The sequence below is a fragment of the Coenobita brevimanus genome, chromosome 97 (assembly GCF_032717465.1).
Source record: "Coenobita brevimanus isolate Jiangsu-jjx chromosome 97, ASM3271746v2, whole genome shotgun sequence".
NCBI classification, from domain to species: Eukaryota; Metazoa; Arthropoda; class Malacostraca; order Decapoda; family Coenobitidae; genus Coenobita; species Coenobita brevimanus.
This window is the reverse complement of record NC_137050.1, coordinates 28,587,852-28,609,646: the sequence shown is the minus strand read 5'-3', so window position 1 is coordinate 28,609,646 and position 21,795 is coordinate 28,587,852. Positions and strand designations below refer to the sequence as shown.

The window sequence follows — 21,795 nt, the reverse complement described above, 5'->3', positions numbered from 1 at the left end:
CCTGGACGTGCAGTATCCAGACCTGTTCATTATCCGGATACTGAACCTTGGTTCTATTAAACCATTATCCAAAATTTACTTCCTATTATCTGGATGTAAAAGTCCCCAAGAACTTCAGCTGACCAGCCGACATGCTCAAACATTTGGTATCGTGGCCACTGGGCTCTAGCTGTGCACGGGAAATAGGCCGCATCTCACAACCTGAGCTAAAATATCCATTCGTCCCTGCACTGAATGGTCAAAGTTGCATGCTGGTCCGATCACTCCCTACAAACCTCCATCACGCAAGTAATATCAACCGTCCATATGCATCCCCACCGAATGTTCAAAGTCGCATGGCCACCAAGATTAGCCTTTTCCAACTGCCACCACGCACCTAACAGAGACCACAAGCCACAAGTCAGGTGAAAACATCTCTCCACCTCTACACTGAATAATCCAAAGTTGCCCGGCCACCTGAAAGTTGGGTTTCCCAATGGCCAACGTGCATGTAAGTCAGACCACATGCCACAAGTCAGGTGAAAGTGTCTGTCCGCCTCGTGACAGAAGGGTGAAAATCCTGCCCACAGCCTACCTTTCGTCCCACCTCCATACCCTCCCGTGCTCCCCACCTTGCTAGCCAGGCCCTCCAGTTCCCACCCCCCTCAGTCCCTCCCCTCCTTTGCGCTGCATGCACTGACCCGTGACTGTTTAATGGTTTTGGCGATTTATTCGAATAATATTGGTTGTATCAAAATTCTACAAAATCAACAAGAAAGCTCATTAAATTCTACATCTAGATGTATGCTTAACTCCTGCAAGGTGCTAGCAAAATTTTGCACTAGGATGATGGGAAGTTATATGAAGGTAAGTTTTACTCTTGAACACCATTTATTCTCACTGCAATTTTGTTATTTTGTCCATCTATCTATCTATCTATTACCAGACGCCTCAATCCCACAAAGGGTGGCCACAAAAAAATCACCTCCATGTTGCCCTGTCCAATGCCACTTCATTGCTTTGCTCCCAGCTCACATCCCCCTCTCTCATATACCTCTTCACTCCATCCCTCCATCTCATCCTTGGCCTCCCCCTCCCTCTCTCCCCTTCTCCACCTCACTCGCATATACTATCCTCGTTAGTCTCTCGCTCTCCATCCTCTCAACATGGCCAAACCACCTCAATGTATTTCTCCTAATACTATCTATCACATCCACATCCACATCCACACCACAACACTCCTTCATTTACTCATTTGTCAGTCTGTTTCTCCACGTAACTCCACATGCTCCTCTTAAACAACTAATTTCCACTGCTTTCACTCTTGTGTCCTTCCAACAAGGTCCAAGCTTCACTTCCACACTAGCTGGTATCAAAATACTGTCAGGCAGAGACTTTTTTACTCCCATGCTCACTTCCCTGCTCCTCATAACTGCTTTCAAAGAACCAGCAACCTTTCTTCCCACTTGTACCATTTCAAGTGCTTCGCCTTCTAAATTTCCATCCTTACTCATCACACTACCCAAACACTTAAATGCACTCATTTTCCATTTCCTCCTCATCCAGCTTAACTGTACATTCATTGGCCTCAATTCTTTCAAAGACCCTAACTATACACTTCCCTACATCCACCTTTAGATTACGTTTTTTACACACACTTCCAAACTCATTCACCAAGCCTTGCAGTTCCCCTTCATCTTCACTTAACAATACAGTATCATCTGCAAACAACAGTACAGGGAGTTTGCAAACACTACCCTCTCTCATTAGGGTCACTTCAACATCCACTGCCCTACCTTGTGTCTCTTTTATAACCCCATCCATATCTATATTGAACAACGATGGGGACATGACACATCCCCGTTTCAATCCAACATTCAGACAGAAAAAGTCACTCAGTTTAAAGATATATCTAGAGGTATGTATCTAGAAGTATCATAAATCAGGATTTTATATATATATATCTTATATAATATCCATCTATCTGTCTATCTATCTATATATAACTACAGTATGTATATACTGTACATACATACAGGCAAGCCCTGATTTACAATACTCCTAGATCCAGTACCCCAGAATAGTGATGGAGGTTGAGATACCACCCCACTTGCCCAACGTAGGCCTACCCTCGGTTTTGCGATGGGTTTTTATTTTTTTTTCCAATTTTGTTGATATTTTAGACTTAAATTTTGTGTTTAGGTTGATTTATGAATTGTTTTTAAACTTAGATTAATGTGTTTTAGTCACAGGTGGAATGAACACTGTCATTTGGGGTATGGATTTTTCGCCCATCAAACGAGGTACAATGCAGTGTGGACAACTAGCCGGCTCAACAAGGAATATTTCGGGTTTGAATGTGGTAGGTGGGGGTGCTCACCATCCACTCACTCGATGTAGTACTGCTCTCGGGTGTCTGCCCTTTCCTCTCCTCCATCCTTCTTTCCTTCCATCCTTTTCTGTCTTTCCTTCATTCTTGCCTCACCTTCTGCCGGGTGACTTTACACTCCCTCTTCTGTCTTTCTTTCCTTCATTCTTTCCTCTTTCTTCTGCCTGTGGGTGACTCTACACTGAGTGACAAGCCAAATGGTTTCCTGTACACCAGGAAACCATTTACTACACTGGGTAGTAACCATATAACCAAATTTTGGCATCAGGTGGTTTATTGGGTAATTACGGAGCTCCAATCGGATTGAACCAGTGAAGGTTTATATCCAAAGGATGGTTGGGATTTAGTGCTCACGTAATGCCACTTAGGGATGAATGAGGCTGGTCATTCTCATCTTAAATGTCAGGACCAACTTGCCTAGCCCCGGGCTCCTACGTTCCTAATGGGACAATGTAGGATTGAATGATGAACGGATGATGAATTGACCACTGAACTGTCAACCTGCCTATCATGGAATACATTACAATAATTCTAAATAAATATTAATAATTATGAAAACCTTAGAGTGTAAATATTTCATACACTGATGAAAAGTGTGACATCGATAAATCATACGTCTACATTAGGACTGTTCAAGGAAAAAAACTCTGAAAATACAAAGGAATTTCTACATAAATGCTGGAAAATAGAGGAGCTCAGCAACCAGAACAGTAATTAAAATGACATAGAGAGGGGCCGCTGACAAGGCTATCCCGATTGCATCATCGATGATTAAACCATGTGTTTACATTTGGGTCGTTTAAGGGAAAACGCTTTGAAAATACAAAGGAATTTCTAGACAAATGTTGGAAAATAAGAGAGAAGAAACTAAAGCTCAGCAACCAAAACAGTAGCAAAAACGATATAAAGAGGGGCCTCTGAAATGGCTATCCCAGTTGAATCATCGATCGATAAAACATGTGACTGTGGAAACCGCATTGAAAATACAAATGAATTTCTAAATAAATGTTGGAAATACGAAAGAAAAAATAAAGGAGCTCAGCAACCAGAACAGTAACAAAGATGACATAAAGAGGGACTGTTGAAAAGGCTAGACCGATTACACCACCGATTGAATTCCCCGTCAAAACATCACCAATTCTCTGTCATAACAATCCATACAAAGATGCAAGAGCTTATAGAGGTTGGAGAAGTGGACTTTCTGACCACTACTTGGTGGTGGCCAGAATCAAGATCCAATTAAGATGGAGAAACAGAAGAAGGGAAGGACGTGAAGAAGGAGTATTTGTAAGGAGAGTGGAAAGGTTACAAGAGGATGAGAAAAAGGCAGAGTATAAGAGAGAAGTGGAGGAACGATTGGGCAAATATGAATTGGAGCAGATGGGGGACGTGGAAGGTGTGTGTAGGATATTCACAGAAGAAATATGTGCAGCATGTGATGCGGTGTGTGGGATGAAGAGAAGACAGAGGGGTGTGCAAGGAACAGCATGGTGGAATGAAGAGGTCAGACAGGCTGTGGCACAAAAGAAGAAAGCATACAATGAATGGATGAGAAATAGGGATGTGGAAGAAGTTCAGAGGCGGAAGAGAGAGTTATATGCAGAGAGGAAGCGAGAGGTGAAAAGATTAGTAAGAGAGAGTAAGAAGAGAGCGGATGAGGAATTTGGAAGGAACCTGAGTGTAAACTGGAGGGACTGTAAGAAAATGTTCTGGAAAGAGGTGAAAAGAGTAAGACTGGGTGGAAATGAAGTTAGCAGGGGAGTGAAAGATAAAAATGGTAGATTACTAATGGAGAAGGGAGAAAAAGTGAGCAGATGGAGAGAACACTTTAAGGAACTGTTAAACATAGAGGAGGTAAGTAATGCGAGTATAAGTGGCTGGGTAATGGCTGGGAGAAGGAGGGAGGTGAGAAGACAGGAAGAAATCAGTAGGATAGAAGTTGTGGAAGCAATGAAGAAAGTTAAATTGGGGAAAGCCCCAGGAATTTTTGGAGTGTGTGGTGAAATGCTGAAGCATGGGGGAGAGATAGTAGTAGAATGGATGTGGAAAATGTGCAGATTGGCCTGGGAGGAAGGTAGAGTCCCGGAGGATTGGAAGTCAGGTATAATTATTCCCTTGTACAAAGGAAAAGGGGAAAAAGAAGTGTGTGGTAATCACAGCGGCATTTGTCTTAGTATAATAGGAAAAGTGTATGGTAGGATACTTATTGCAGAGTTAGAGAAAGAACAGAGGAATTAGTTGGAGAAGAACAGGGAGGCTTTAGGAAGGGAAGAGGTTGTGTAGATCATATATTCATTCTTAGATCTTTAGTGGAAAAGTTTCTAGAGAAGGGAAAGAAGTTGTATGCAGCTTTCATGGATTTGCAGAAAGCATATGACAGGGTGGATAGACAAGGATTGTGGAAAGTATTAAGAATATATGGAGTAGATAGGAAGTTGTTGAATGCTGTGAAGAGTATGTATGAGGGTGCTAAGGCTGCAGTGCATGTGGATGGTGAACTGAGTGAATTTTTCTCTTTGAATGTTGGGTTGAAACAGGGATGTGTCATGTCTCCATGGTTGTTCAATCTGTACATAGATAGGGTAATAAAAGAGGAACAAGGTAGGGTAGTGGATGTTGGAGTGGCCCTGGTGAGAGAGGGTAGAGTTTGGAAACTCCCTGTACTGTTGTTTGCAGATGATACTGTGTTGTTGAGTGAAGACGAAGGAGAGCTGCAAGGCTTGGTGGATGAGTTTGGGAGTGTGTGTAAGAAACAGAATCTAAAGGTGGATGTAGGGAAAAGTAAAGTGATGGTCTTTGAGAGAGGTGAAGTCAGTGAATGTACAGCGAGGTTGGATGGTGAGGAATTGGAAAATGTGAGTATGTTTAAGTACTTGGGTAGTGTGATGAGTAAGGATGGAGGTTTGGAGGGTGAAGTGCTTGAAAGGGTACAGCAGGGAAGAAAGGTTGCTGGTTCCTTGAAAGCAGTGATAAGAAGCAGGGAAGTGAGCATGAAGTGAAAAAGTTACTATATGACAGTATTGTGATACCAACTCTAATGCATGGAAGTGAAGCTTGGACGTTGTTGGAAAGACACAAGAGTGAGAGCAGTGGAAATGAGTTATTTAAGAGGAGCCTGTGGAGTCACATGGAGAGACAGGCTGATGAATAAGGATATAAAGGAGCATTGTGGTGTGGATGTGGATGTGATAGGAAGCGTTAGGAGGAATACACTGAGGTGGTTTGGCCATGTGGAGAGGATGGAGGGTGAAAGACTGACGAAGAGAGTGTATGTGAGTGAGGTGGAGGGGGGAAGAGGGAGGGGGAGGCCAAGGATGAAATGGAGGGATGGGGTGGAGAGGTATATGAGAGAGGGGGGTGTGAGTTGGGAGCGGGGCAGTGAAATGGCGAGGGACAGGGCGACGTGAAGGCGATTTGTTTGTGGCCACCCCTAACGGGATTGAGGCGTCTGGCAATAGATACATAGAACAATCCATACCTTGGATGATTCTGCGACATTAATGCATTATTATGCATGTTTATTTACTTGTCCCGAGACTGTCTGATGGTGGGACTGCATGTAATGCTGCTGCTGCTTCTCTACCGAGTCTGAATACAAGTCGGAGATCACATTCTCCAGTGACCTTGACTGGGTACAAGTGTGACGAGTACTGGTTTTAGGCTTAGGTTTGCTTCCTTTACAGCTGTTAGGCCATTTACATTGGCTTTAAACTCGTTTCTGGACTCATTTGGGTGGGTTGAGGACAAACAGATGTTTATTTACTTGTCTTGGGACTGTTTGATGGTGTGATTGTATACAATGCTCCTGCTTCTTCTCCGCCGAGTTTGAATATGAATCGGAGATCGCATTCTCCAGTGACCTTCACTGGGTACAAGTGTGACAAGTACTGGTTTTAGGCTTAGGTTAGCTTCTTTTACAGCTGCTAGGCCATTTACACTGGCTTCAAACTCGTTTTTGGACTCATTTTGGTGGGTTGAGGACTTGGTTGGAGGGAAAACTCAAGGCTCAAAAACACATCCCTATACTTCACATGTTAAATCTACCCCGAGATACAATACCCTGCCCAGTGATGGGCTTTTACTTAACCGACAGCACTGTTAAACTGGGGTATGCCTGTATATGTGTACATATATATATATATATATATATATAAATAAAGCTGAGAGGAGTGATGTGGATCAGAAGAGAGAGAAGCAGTCAGGGAGAAAGACTGAAAGTTGAGAAGCTGAGGATCGAAGAAATGGCAGATGAATTCAGGACCAAAGTAGAGGCCGAGTTAGAATTACTGATTTGGAATGAAATGGATCTGGACAGATTGCGCAATGCATATAGGGATTGCTTAGTTAGGAATGCTAAAGCAGTGCGTGGTGAGGCAAGAGTAACAACAAAGAAGAAAGGTATGGAATGGTGGGATGAAGAGGTAAAGAGAGTGGTGGAGGAAAAAGAGGAAGAAGTGGCTAAAGTGGTTACAGGATAGGGGTTCAGTTGAAATAAGAACTGAATATGTTCAGAGCAAGAAGCACGTAAAGAGACTAGTAAAGAGGAAAGAGGAGGAGGTAAATGAGGATCTTGGAAGAAAAATGAATGCAAACTACTCTGAAAATAGAAAGTTATTCTGGAAAGAGGTGTGGAAATGTAGAAGTGAAAGCAGAAAGAAATGGGATAGTGTGAAGGATACAGGTGGTAGATTATTAACCCATGGAGATGAAGTAAGGACCAGATGGCAAGAATATTTTGAAAGCCTGATGAATGGGGATAGAGAGAGCAGAGCAGCTGTAAACATGATTGGTTTTGGGGGTGTGCAGAGAAGGAATGCAGTGCCAGGAGATGTGACACTCGCACAGGTGAAGAGTGCTGTGATGCGGCTGAAAAATGGGAAAGCAGATGGGGTTGATGAGGTGTATGCAGAGATGCTTAAATGTAGTGGAGAGAATGGAATGATGTGCTTGTTGGAGATACGTAAGAAGGCATGGACGAGTGAAACTGTGCCTGCAGAGTGGAAAAAGGCTGTGACGGTACCCCTGTACAAATAAAGGTGAATGAAGCGAGTGCAAGAATTATCGTGGCATAAGTTTATTGAGTGTGGTAGGGAAGGTATATGGAAGAATTATTATAGAGAAAGTATGATAGATATCAGAAGTCCTAGTGAGTGATGAGCAGGGTGGCTTTAGGAGTGGCAGAGGATGTGTGGACCAAATATTTGCAGTGAGACAGATAGTAGAGAAGGCTTGTGAGAAGGACCATAAGGTGTTTATGGTATTCATGGACCTGGAAAAAGCATATGACAAAGTGGACAGAGAAGGATTGTGGAAAGTTTTGCACATGTACGGTGTAGAGGGTAAGCTGCTAGGTGCCACCAAGAGTTTTTATGATGGTAGTGAAGCATGTGTCAGGGTTAATGGGCATCTAAGTGAATGGTTCATGATCAGTGTGGGCGTGCGACAAGGTTGTGTGATGTCCCCATGGTTGTTCAATGTAAATATGGATGGGGTGAAGAGAGAAGTGAAAATACGAGTAATGGAGAGAGGGATGGCATTGGTAATGAATGGTGATGGATGGAATATCGCAAATTTGTTGTATGCTGATGATGCAGTACTGTTTGCATGTACCGGACAAGAACTTGGTAGGCTAGTGCAGAGTTTTGCTCATGTCTGTAAGCGTCGTTCCTTGAGAGTAAATGTAGAAAAGAGTAAAGTGATGGTTATTGAGGGAGAAGGTGACTCCCAGTGCAATGTAACAGTGAATGGAGAGAGACTGGAATTGGTGAGAGAGTTCAAATACCTGGGTACAGTGATAGAAAAGAGAGGAAAATGTGCAAAAGAAGTTGAAAGTAGAGTGACACAAGGAAGAAATGTAGCTGGTGCAATGAAGGCCTTGATAAGAAACAGAGGCTTGAGTGTTGCAGCTGCACGAGGCTTACATGAAGGAGTGTTATGCCAGTTTTAACATATGGATGTGAGACTATGGTGTGGTATGAAAATGAAAAGTCAAGAGTAAGAGCAGTGGAGATGGGACTGCTGAGGAATGTATGTGGAGTACAGAGGGTGGATAGGATACAAAATAGTGTGATTCATGAAAGATGCGGAGTGAGGAAGTCGGTGGACACCGGAACTGAAGAGTGTGTACTGAGATGGTATGGTCATGTGGAGAGAATGGATAACAATAGAGTGGTGAAGAAGGTATATCTGAGCGAATTCGAAGGAGGGAGGAGGTGAGGTAGGCCAAGGAGAAGGTGGAGAGATATGGTGCATGAATGTGTGAGGAAGAGAGGTTTGGAAGTCAGTGAGGCTAGGGAACTGACAGGAGATCGAGCTGGCTGGATGAATTTTGTGAGGAGAAGTGCATGATCAGGGATTTTTGGCACCCCTTTTTAACATGGCAGCATATGGATTGACTCTGTTGGATACGATCATGTGAGGCTACAGAACGTGGTGAATGTTTTTGGCGTATCCGATAGAGCCAGGATTCCGGGGGCTTGAATGATGAGAGAATGGAAGCTTGGCCCATTGGATTGGGCAATTTTGGGTTGTCTGGACATTTCTACACCCTGCCCTTGGGTGGGAAAGGATGTCCGGATGATGATGATGATGATGATGATGATGATGATGATGATGATGATTATATACATATATATATATATATATATATATATATATATATATATATATATATATATACATAAAGTATATATATATATATAAACATATATATATATATATATATATATATATATATATATATATATATATATATGTATAAATAAATAGATATATATATACTGTATATATATATATAAATATATATATATATATATATATATATGGTATATACACAGTACTGCCAACCATGGGAGTTAGGTTCCTAAAAACCTCAGTGGTTGGGAAAAACATGACTGGTGAAGGTAACTTAATACAGTATGGGGAAAATATGGTTAGGGAAACCTTGGTCGAAAGCAAAAAGGGTATAACATGAATAATATATACTATTTTTCTGATCTTTCATGCACAATATTGTTATCATAAACAAACAAAAGTATGGGAGAAAGTGATTTACTGCACAACTTTAGATTTAAAATGGTTATCAGCTGGCTAGAGTGCCGTGATCGTGAAGGTTGGGGAACACAATCAACTGACTTGGGATGATATGATGCAGCACAGGGTAAACATATGCTTTAAGCAGGAGAACCACTTGACCAAATCAGTTCTTCTTCTTTCCGACAGTCTTATAATATTCTGAATATTTCTGGGGTGGTAAATAAACATTTCCTGTTAAATTTGTTTCCCCACTGTTTTTAGCTATTCCACTATGACAACTTGTTTGATTTGTCAACTCACTGGCAGAAGGGACTGTCCTAACCTAGGTGTTTAACTAAACCTAACCTAACCTAACCTAGCTTAACTGCACCTAATAATTCAGCCTAACTTAATCTAACCTAACCTCCAGTTGGGAGATTGGGAAACGAAATCCACCATTCAGTGGGCTGAGTAAGTTTTTTCCATTATGCTGGAAACAAACAACCATAGGTATGGCTTAAGGTATGTGGTGATAATATTGGGGGAAATTTTTCAGCAGGAAAAGGAAATTTACCACTCTGAAAATAGTCTCAAAAATACAGAAAACAAAGTGGAGAAATTTGAATTGAATTGGAAAGGTCCTTCTGCTGCTTAAAGCATATATTTACTTGACACAAAATAGTTGGTTGCTCCATTTTATTCTGGAGACCTTTCTACATCAGTTTGTATGGTGCCAATAACATGTCCAATCCCTGCTTGAATGAAGAGATCTATGTCAATGAAGAAGTCAGCAAGACTGTTGGCCATGAGTAACCCTTTGCTATGGTTAGCAAGAGTCATTTTGTTACTCTCCTCACTAGACTTAACATTTTGGGCCCATGATGACAATGGGACAATACATGAGAGAGAGAGAGAGAGAGACTTACAGCACATCTACTCAGTCTGCTCCCACTACACCAGAAAGAGAGAGAGAGAGACTGTTACAGCACACCTACTCATTCTGCTCCCAGTAACAACACAGACTGAACTGGAAGGAAGGAAAGCTGCTAGCATGGCAGAAAGTTGCTGCCATCTGGTGGCAGCCACTGCTGTAAGTGAACCATGACCCTGTGGTAGGTGATTTTGGTATACAAATACATCACTGTGTATAAGTGAATTCTGGGGTTAGGGAACCCTGTGGTTGGCGGGGGATTACTGTATATATACCGTATGCATTAAGTACAATGCAGTGGTTTACTGACTGAAAAAATAATGTGTTATTTCACAAAGAACTGAGTGAACATCAGCATACAGGTTAATGTGTGATGGAGGTTAAAACTGAACCAAAAGAACAATGAATATAAAATGCCTGGGATAGACTAGCTGTGTTACCAGAAATTAGATAAAATATACATGGGGATGCAAGTGTAAAAATCATGACAGATATGTGAGAGAGGATGGTAACATAATTATGATATCAAGAATGTTAGTGCAAAAAATGAAGAAATGTACTGTATTCAATAAAAATAAAGAAAATGCAGTAACAGTAAACAATGACTATAAGAAACAAAAGCAGTGTCATACAAGAGGAAGTATGTTCTCCAATGGAATTATATTTTTTAACACGTTTGAGGATTACAAATAAGTGAGCAAAAGTGTCAAGCATAAACATATAAACACACAAGGCATAGTAATAAAAGCATGTGTGAGAGTGTAAATCAGATGTAGGCAACATGTGATCCAGGTGCATCCTGTGCGGCCTGTTGAACAGTGTGACAGTTACTGAATTTTCATCCGCAATGCAGATAATGTGAGAGAAACATTATGTTTTGATTATGACATTCTAGATTTGGCAATCTGAGCTATCATAAGTACACTTGGTTTGTCATTCACTAAATGTGGCAGTGAATTGCAGTTTATATTCTTAATTTTACTATCTATCTATCTATCTATCTATTGCCAGACACCTTCATCCTGTAAGGGGTGGCCACAAACAAATCGCCTTCACGTCGCCCTGTCCAATGCCATTTCACTATCTCCCTCCCAGCTCACACACCCCTCTCTTATATACCTCTCCACTCCATCCCTCTAACTCATCCTTGCCCTCCCCCTCCCTCAACCTCATTCACATACTCTCCCTCTCAGTCTCTCACTCTCCATCCTCTCCACATGGCCAAACCACCTCAGTGTGTTTCTCCTAACACTTCCTATCACATCCACATCCACACTACAATGCTCCTTTATATCCTCATTTGTCAGTCTGTCTCTCCATGTGACTCCACAGGCTCCTCTCAAATAACTCATTTCCACTGCTCTCACTCTTGATTTCTGTCCCTCCAACAAGGTCCAAGCTTCACTTCCATACATTAGAGTTGGTATCACAATACTGTCATGTAGTAACTTTTTCACTTCCATGCTCACTTCTCTGTTTCTTATCACTGTGTTCAAGGAACCAGCAACCTTTCTTCCTTGTTGTACCCTTTCAAGCACTTCACCCTCTACACTTCCATCCTTACTCATCACACTACCCAAATACTTAAACGCACTCACAGTTTCCACTTCCTCCTCATCCAGCCTCACTGTACATTCACTGACTTCACTTCTCTCGAAGACCATAATTTTACTCTTCCTTACATTGACCTTTAGCTTTCGTTTCTTACACACTCTCCCAAACCCATCCACCAAGCCTTGCAGCTCTCCTTCGTCTTCACTTAATAACACAGTGTTATCTGCAAACAACAGTACAGGGAGTTTCCAAACACTGTCCTCTCTCATTAGGGCACCTCCAACATCCACTGCCCTACCTTGTATCTCTTTTATAACCCCATCCATATACAGACTGAACAACAATGGAGACATGACACATCCCTGTTTCAATCCAACCCTCAAGTAGAAAAATTCACTCAGTCCACTGTCCACATGCACTGCAGCCTTACCACCCTCATACATACTCTTCACAGCATTCAGCAACTTCCCAGCTACTCCATATATTCTCAATACTTTCCACAATCCTTGTCTATTCATCCTGTCATATGCTTTCTCCAAATCCATGAAGGCTGCATACAACGTCTTTCCCTTATCTAGAAACTTTTCCACTAAGGATCTAAGAATGAATATCTGATATGCACAACCTCTTCCCTTCCTAAAACCTCCCTGTTCTTCTCCAATTAATTCCTCTGTCAATAAGTATCCTACCATATACTTTTCCTATTACACTAAGAAGACAAATGCCCCTAAGATTATCACACATTTCTTTTTCCCCTTTCCCTTTGTACAAGGGAATAATTATACCTGACTTCCAATCCTCCAGGACTCTACCTTCCTCCCAGGCCAATCTGCACATCTTCCACATCCAATCTACTACTATCTCTCCCCATTGCTTCAGCATTTCACCACACACTCCATCAATTCCTGGGGCTTTCCCCATTTTAACTTTCTTCATTGCTTCCACAACTCCTATCTTACTGATTTCTTCCTGTCTTCTCACATTCTTTCTTCTCCCAGCCATTCCCCAGCCACTTATACTTGCGTTACTTTCATTCTCTATGTTCAGCAAATCCTTAAATTGCTCTCTCCATCTGCTCACTTTTCTCCCTTCTCCACTAGTAATCTACCATCTTTATCTTTCACTCCCTGCCTAACTTCGCTGCCACCCTGTCTAACTCACTTTACCTCTTTCCAGAACATTTTCTTACATTCCCTCCACTTTACACTAAATTTCCTTCCAAATTCCTCATCCACTCTCTTCCTATCTTAATAATCTTTTCATCTCTCCCTTCCTCTCTACATAAATCTCACTCTTCCGTCTCTCAACTTCTTCCATGCCCATTTCTCATCTACTCATTATATGCCTTCTTCTTTTGTGCGACAGTCTGTCTCACCTCTTCATTTCACCATGCTGTTCCTTGCACCCCCTTTCATTTTCTCTTCACCTCACACACCACCTCACATGCTGCACAGATTTCTTCTGTGAATATCTTGCACACACCTTCCATATCCCCTATCTGCACCATTCCATATTCACCCAATCACTCCTCCACTTCTCTCTAATATTCTTCCTCTTTCTCCTCCTCTTGTAACCTTTCCACTCTCCTTGCATATACTACTTCCTCCCGTCCTTCCCTTCTTCTATTTCTCCATTTCAGTTGGACTTTGATTCTCACCACCACCAAGTGGTGGTTAGAAAGTCCACCCCCCCAACCTCTATATGCTCTTGCATCCCTTACACACCTTCAAATCGTTTCATCCACACACACATAATCAATAATTGCCTTCCTTTCATTCAGTTCACCACCCACCCTTCTAGACTGCCTAGGGAACAACTACTACTACTACTACTACATTCGCCACGTATACCTATGGATCATTTTGTTTCTGAAAAGGGTACTAGCTATGACCAACACCCTACCGGCACAAATGTCCACTAAAGAACTGCCATTCTCATCTACCTCAGCAGGCACATCTGACTCACCAACTACTCCATCCACCTTCTCATTCTCTACTTTACCATTCTTATCGCCAATCAAAAACACTCTCTTATTCCTTTCAAACTTTTCCATGCACACTTCCACATTTGTCCAAAACTCTTCTCTCATACTGCTTGGACGACCTTGTGTTGGCGCATACATGCACACAATCGCTCAAATTTGTAGTCCAACATTCAATCTTACCCACACAATCCTTGAGCCAACCAATCCATACTCTCCTTCCATCTGTTACTCACCACAATACACATTCCTTCTTTTGCCCTCTCATTCTCACCTACTCCCGCACATATACCCCATCCATATTCCCATTCTCTCACCATCTCACCTCACAATTTAGTTTCAGTTAATCCACATACATCCACTTTTGCACCCTCCAGCACCTGGACAACCTCTCTCTCTTTCACCTCATCAGTAGCACCCCTTACATTCCAAGTCGCCATCCGTATCGTGTCCTTTGTTTGATCCTTAGCCGTCACCTTCTGGTCAGTCCACATCGGAGGCTTCTTGTTCGTATTTTTTGTTAGATGTTTTCCGGGGAGGGGCACTAACCCTCTGCCAACTCATATATTGCCACATGGGGAACACTTGTTGGTTGGTTATAAGGTTATCATCCAGCGCTGTAAATGCTTTCCTGGTTTACAGGAAACCATTTGGCTTTCCACTCAATGTAGAGCTACTCTTAAAACAGAGTACCACTACACTAAGAGAGTGGATGGTGAGCACCCCCACCTACTACCTACTACTTTACTGAGGGAACTAAAACAGTCAATATATATATACATATACAGGACACTCACTATTTTCGCAATATGTACTCTTGCAAAATTTTGTTTCCCAATGGCAAGGGAATGTTTTTTTCCTACAAGTCTCACGATTTTCCTACGATTTTCGCGAGCCCCCGCATCTCTGCAGTCACTTATTTTGAACCGATCATTGAGGAGATGTTTGAAACAGACGAACAAGTTAATGACAACGAAGTTCAGGAAGAACCCTTACCTGTCCCACCAGGTGAGCCAACATCTCGCCAAATCACAGACTTGCTGGCAACCACTGCTCGTTTGAAAGAGCAAATTGAGGAATGTGATGGGAGGCCTGAGATCAAGGACACCTTCCTCCCAGTGGTGGACAGACTTCTGGTTAATTACAAGGACCTTTTCAACACCAGAGTTCATGCACATCATCAGACTCTGATAACATCATTCCTGTCCTCTCGTATTCAACAAGCCCATGCTTTGGAGAACATACAGGCTGGGGAGGACGACGGTGCTGTGGACGAGGGCATTGACGACTATGGTGAGCTTGATGAGCTCCTGGATTTTGAGGGCTTTGATGTTGAAGCATCACGAAGTGGTGGTGTGGGGGACTCAACAGTGGTGGCGGGGAGCAGTGAGGGAGCAGGTGGTAACTAACCACCGCTCCCAGCCTCGGAACTCATCTTCAACCCCCATCAAGCCGTTCAGCCTAAGTGTCAGTGTTATTAAATTCTTTGTTCAGCAATATATTATATGTCTGATTAACTGTATGTAATTTAGAGTAGGGGTATTGTGTCACTGATGGGTAGCTAAGCGGGAATGAGGTGGCTGACCTCGGAACCAATTACCACTTATTACGTGTAAAGTATACGAACGAATTTCTCGAGTTTGAGTTTCGCGACGCAATTGCGGTACCAATTAGGCGTGAAAATAGTGACTGTACTGTGTATGTATGTGCGTATATATATATATATATATATATATATATATATACTGCATATATTTACCTAGGAAAAAGACCGTTTTTTGGGCAGCATGTATTGATATGTTACAGATGAAGTTATCACGTCACAAATGAACATTAGAATATAATCTTGGAGTTACTACATCGAATATTCCAATAGGCTTTGGCTGGCTTGTCAAAGGCATTCACACCCAAGTACTGTATCTCAGTGAGATAACAGCAATGCAGTACTGTATAAAGTGGAATTTATCTAAATTCATTTTCATGTATTAATCTCACTCGCTGGTAAACAACTGTGAAATACTCATGTACCTCTCCATACTAGATAATAATGTGGTGAGGAAAATCATTTCAAAGTGCAAGGAAAGTATTTCATATGCAATGCATCACACTGCAAATAAAATGTCCAGTAATAATGTATAAATTACTGGCACTGATCATTACATTATTATGTGATAACATACTTATTATGGCACCATAAGAGTTACTAAAACAAACCAATTACCTAATATCAAAATGCATCAAGCTGTCTGTAAATATATTATCAGAATCATTCCTAACCAAAGGGGACAGCAGCTCGAAGCCAAAACTATAATTCGGCTTGCTGACTTAGAAAGGCTGCCCATGCCTGGTGTAAAATATAAGCAAGAGCGTGATAATGTAACCATGAAAGTAACTGTGAAGCACAAGGTAGCACATCCATAAGTATCCATATGAATAAGTGGATATCAAATACACAGAGAAGCAAGAAAGTACAATACAAACACAACAGGATAAAAACAACATGAGAGGCAACCACAGTGTGAGGCAGGGTAATATATATATATATATATATATATATATATATATATATATATATATATATATATATATACATATATATATATACAGATATATATATATATATATATATATATATATATATATATATATATACATATACGTATAGTATTTAGTAGGGTCCCAGGTTATGTCTTGACTTACAATATCTCGTAGGTACAAAACACCATCAAAGTAAGGTAAATCTTGCACTCGTACTGGAAGCAGAGTATGTACGCATATAGTAACTACAACCATTGTGAAAGTACATGTAGTGTCACAGTCTGTTGCAAGATGCTTCATGGATATTGTTTTTCCACACACCTACACTTGCCCTGTACTGTTTCCCACCTGCCTCAGTTTCAAAACTGATGTTGTCTGGTGCATGTGTCTTGTGCTTTTCACTTTCTACAGCAATGGCTTCTGGAGGAAGGTGGTAACCATACAGTTTAGCTTCAGCAGCAGAAATACCTTACCAAATCACTTGCTCTTCTCCTAGTTTCTTTCAATATTTTTCTAAAACAATAATTTGAGGGTGGTAAATGATTGTTTTACAGCTGATGTTGTTTTCCCTGTTATTTTCCCTATGTTTATTCCTATTCATTCATGTCTGTTTCTCAAGTGTAATGGTTGACTTCCCAAAACCTACTCAAATCTACTTAAATTTAGTACTGTTAGCCTAACCTTACATATAACCTAGCCTTACCTAACAAACGATCTGACCTAACAAAATACTATAACCTAACCTAATCTAATAAAAAATAACCTAATCTAACATAACCTAATCCAGCCCAATCTAAACTAACCTTACTTAACCATAGCCAAACCCATACCAACTGTAACTTAACCAAACATGCCAAAATGGATACCCAAATGAAGTTCAGTACAGTTGAGTAGCTTATAGTAAGCGTCTGCCATTACACTCAAGAACCAACACGCATTAGGAGAACAAAACAGAAAAAACATGAAAACAAAACCACCATGAAGCGATTACTTACCATCATAAAAATCTATGTATCTACTACCAGACGCCTTAATCCCAAAATGGGTGGCCACAAACAATCAGAAATACATGGGACACAAACTACACAAAGAATGAACTGTTAAGGTCTTTCTACTGTTTAAATTAAATTGTTTATTTTCCAAGATAACACCAAGTGACACATCTGGAGCCAAGAAGCAGAAGGGTCAGTACTATATGAGAAAAAGCTGACATTATCAAGCCAGGCAGAATGCTCAATGAATGTAATGGTGAGGAGCCAGGCTGGACAGTGCAAGGATTCTCTTGCAATATAGTGTATATTAATTTAACCATTCAGATGTTTTGTTTTCAACAGAGATCATTACTTTATTAGTCTGTATTTCATACACACTCACATTTCATTAGCATGTATTACACAGAATGTATGGTTGACAGTATCATTATCAGGAACATACTTGAAGAACACATCTGCACTGATGTAAAGTATTAAGGCCAGAGTTATGTACAAAATCAGCTTACGTCAAGTCTCAGGAATGGAACTCTCACATAACCAGGACCCTTACTGTAGGTAGGAAAAGTGTGTCTTGATATCACAGTGCCATGAAATATTCACGTGGAAAAATGCTGTTTACTGGGATGAAACATTTCCACACGTAAAAACAGTGAGTCCTTATTTAAAGTCTTAAATAGGCACAAGTAAAATGAGGGGAAGCAACAATGAGACCTGTTTGCAGTTCACAAGTGGAGGGATAAAAATAAAAAAAATACTTATTTCTTGTTTCAGAAGCACCTTACATATGCAGTACAGTATAATGACTCATTAGCAACACGAAGTGAAGAAAAAGGGTTAATTCATAAGCAACTTTAATAATGAAAATAATTTCAAGTGAAACAACTTTAAATTCGGACTAACTGTACAGTTCATCCAAACAGGAAAAGTGTGAAGGCTGTGGCCAAAAATACAGTACAGCACCATACTACAAGAGATAGACAGCAAGAGTACCAGTCCCCATGAAACATTACCCTGGGCATCAACGTGCTCATGCGAGGGTGATGGTGGAGAGGGTTGATGGTGTGCATGGTGGTGTGTGGTGGTGAGAGATTCCTCCGACGATGCCCGCACCACCACTGGCCCGATCACTGCCTCCCGACCCAGCAGGTCTCGGTTACGGGAGGCTATACAGGCATTCAAGAAGATGTGAGTAGGGAAGGGAGAGGGAAGGAAACAGAGTTCTCTTCCCAGTATGTCATCATGCCATGTGTGTGTTATATCTGAGAAAGGTAGAGTAAAGGACTCATAACTCTTAAGATAAACTTCATGAGGAACTGTATTACTATAAAAATTACTTTAACTAATGCACTAATATGATAACTGGGCAACACACAAACTGCAAATAATATTAAGACCCTTGTTGGCACATACCCATAATGCACTATATGTCCTCGGATTATGATCCTGGAAGAGAAAAAAAAAAGATTCGCTCTGGATCTTGCACCTAACATTCAATCATAAAACAGGGCTAGCACACTGATGATGTGCTGCAAATGTGTAGTGCAAAATAGGATGCATTTCTGTGATGTAAAAATCTCACTATAGCACATGCATTGTGGCATATACAAGGAGAACACACGAGTACCCTGGTTCTCACATAAAACCATTAGGAAAAGTTTTATACATTTATCATATATCTGTCTTCTGTTACAAATAAACTCTGTAATTCAAATGGATATCCATTATCATGTGCATTCTGAGTATGCATTGCAACTCCCATCAACTTATGATACAGTAATTGTTCCAAAAATTTTCATATTCAGTAATACCTCGATATACGATATCCCTAGATGCGATACCCAGGCTTAACGATGGGGGTAGAAATACCACTATGCCCCGCCTAATGATGGCCAAACCCCGGTTTAATGATGGGTTTTGTTTTTTTTACTGATATTGATTATATTGTATTATAGACTAAAATTGTGTGTTTAGGTTGATTTATAAACTGTCATTAGGTTGATGTGTTTTAGTCACTGGTGGGGTGAACATTGTCATTTTGGGGTACGGTTTACTATGCCTGATTTTTTCCACTTATATCTGATGATTTTCAGACTTGATCTGTTGGTTTTAGTGAGTTATTTACCGGTGTTAGGCTTAGGTTAGCTTCTTTTACAGCTGTTAGGCCATTCAGATTGGCTTTAAACTTTATTTTAGGCTCATTTGGGTGGGTTTTGGACTTGGTTTTGGAGGAAACCCGAGGCTGGTAAATGCTCCCTATTACTTTAATGTTAAAAGTACACCGATATACGATACCCCACCTAATGATGGGGTTTTACCTAACCAATTACATCATTAAACCAGGGCATGCCTGTATGTGTGTGTATGTATGTATGTATATATATACTGTATATATATATATATATATATATATATATATATATAGTCACTGCTCGCATAACATGGGAACATTGTACCATGAAGCTCCTGCTTTATAAAAATTTCACATTGTAGGGCCATGAGTTTACATGTTAGAGGGCTTCATGGTACCCAACACAGCCTCATATTCACCTTTTGGGGCAATTTTCAGTTTTTTTTCCCAGGACATTTACCTACCTAATAAAGACTTCATTACATACAAACGCTAGAGGATTCCCCACCTTCAATGGAAGAGGTTGTGGACTTGCTGGGGGGAGGTGGAGTGGAGTTCCATGGCCAAATATAAGAGCAAAGATCACACAAAGCATGTGTGTAGCCAGACTGGGGGAAAAGGGGTAAGCTCAGCCGGGGCAGGAATGCTCATTGAACCATGATGACACCCCGCACAGACACATGACAGCCATACGTCACTGGCTGATGCAACCCGCGCTATGATTATCACTGGCCGCATTATGTCTGTTCCCACCACGTTATGACTGTTTGAACCATAATTTGGGGCTTCTGACCACATTATCTCTATCATCGCAGCACAGTACAGTTTTTAAAAACATGACCAACTTCCTCCACCCGCTTTATATTTATCATTTTCAAGTTGTGGTCATTTTTTGGTCTAAATTTTGCCTTCCGTGTTATGTGACCTTCGTGCACTAGGATTGCAAGTTGTGCGAGCAGTGACTGTGTGTGTGTGTGTGTGTGTGTGTGTGTGTGTGTGTGTGATATATATATATATATATATATATATATACAGTAAATCCTCATTTTTCGCTGCTTGGATGTTCCACCAATACCGCGCAAAACACGAAACATTGAAGTGTGAAGTTAAGAATCAATGGGAAAAATAGAGAAGCATTCTGGTGGGACATGAACCTACCCTATCAGAAAGTACTATAACACCAAACAGGCCCTACCCAAAATGAAATGAAATGTGTTTACTAGTGCTAAAACAGCATAGCACAATAAACATGTACCTGAAGAGACATTAATGCTGTTATAAAGAGCTGCAACATCAAAAATCCTTACCAGCAATAAAGTGAAGACTGGCTTGAGTGGCAAGTGAAGGTGTGTTGAAAGTAGATGGGCTAGTTACTAGGTGACATGGGCCTCTCTGGGGAAGCCCCATCACCAATGCCAAAGCCCCCAAAGTCGAACTCAGGCTCCAGCACCTCCACTTCCTCTCTGTCCACTTCTCCTCCTTCATCCACCCCTGCTGGCACATCCAAGTCTTGCAGAATAGCAGCCACATTCTGTCACTCATGAAAATATCGTGTGATCCGGGCTTGTCTCTGTTCCTGTATGTTTCTGTTGTAGTCGTCAGCTGCAGGCTGGGAGCATCGAAATGTAGGGAAATTCGCGAATTGTGAGAATTCGGAAACTTTTTTCTTGTGCGGAAAACGAGGCGTCGAAGTAAAATGCGTTGAAAAAAAGAGGATTTACTGTACGAAATAATGTGATTCTGTCACACACACACACACACAAGACGTTACCCAAAAGTTCCTGTAATTTGAACGGTGGGAGCCAGCCATTTGCAATTTTGCCTTTTGCCACTGGGAGGAGTCAGTAGCACCCCTTGTGTCAGTGTGGCCCCAGCTGTGTCTGTGAACAGATGTGTTGTTGAGATATGCTTACTATTGTAATGTGGTGTGAAGTGGTTTGGCGGTTTTGCAATGGCGGACCAATGGTACAGCAATGTCAAATCAATGATGATTGTTTTCTTTGATATCCAAGGGATTGTTCACAAGGAATTCGTCCCACCCGGTCAATCTGTCAACGGAAAGTTCTACTGTGAAGTTTTGCAGCGTCTGAGGGAGAACATCTGCCGCAAACATCCAGAACAGTGGAAGAACAAGGACTGGGTCCTGGTTCAAGACAATGCCCCCGCCCACACATCAATTGTTGTCCAACAGTTCCTGGCTTCCACTAACACGTTAGTCATTCCCCACCCACCTTGTTCATCGGGCCTTGCCCCCTGCAATTTTATCCTGTTTCCCAAACTGAAATTATG

At 41.3% G+C, this 21,795-nt stretch overlaps 1 protein-coding gene across 1 annotated transcript in view; it reads right to left on the bottom strand.

The window, feature by feature from the left end:
* The window catches only part of baz (par-3 family cell polarity regulator), a 423,470-nt gene that overhangs the window by 100,171 nt on the left and 301,504 nt on the right, over positions 1–21,795 (bottom strand). The window contains exon 19 of the mRNA XM_080283282.1: positions 18,389–18,541. Within this exon, the coding sequence (XP_080139408.1) occupies positions 18,389–18,541 (153 nt within the window). The remainder of the gene's footprint in view (positions 1–18,388; positions 18,542–21,795) is intronic.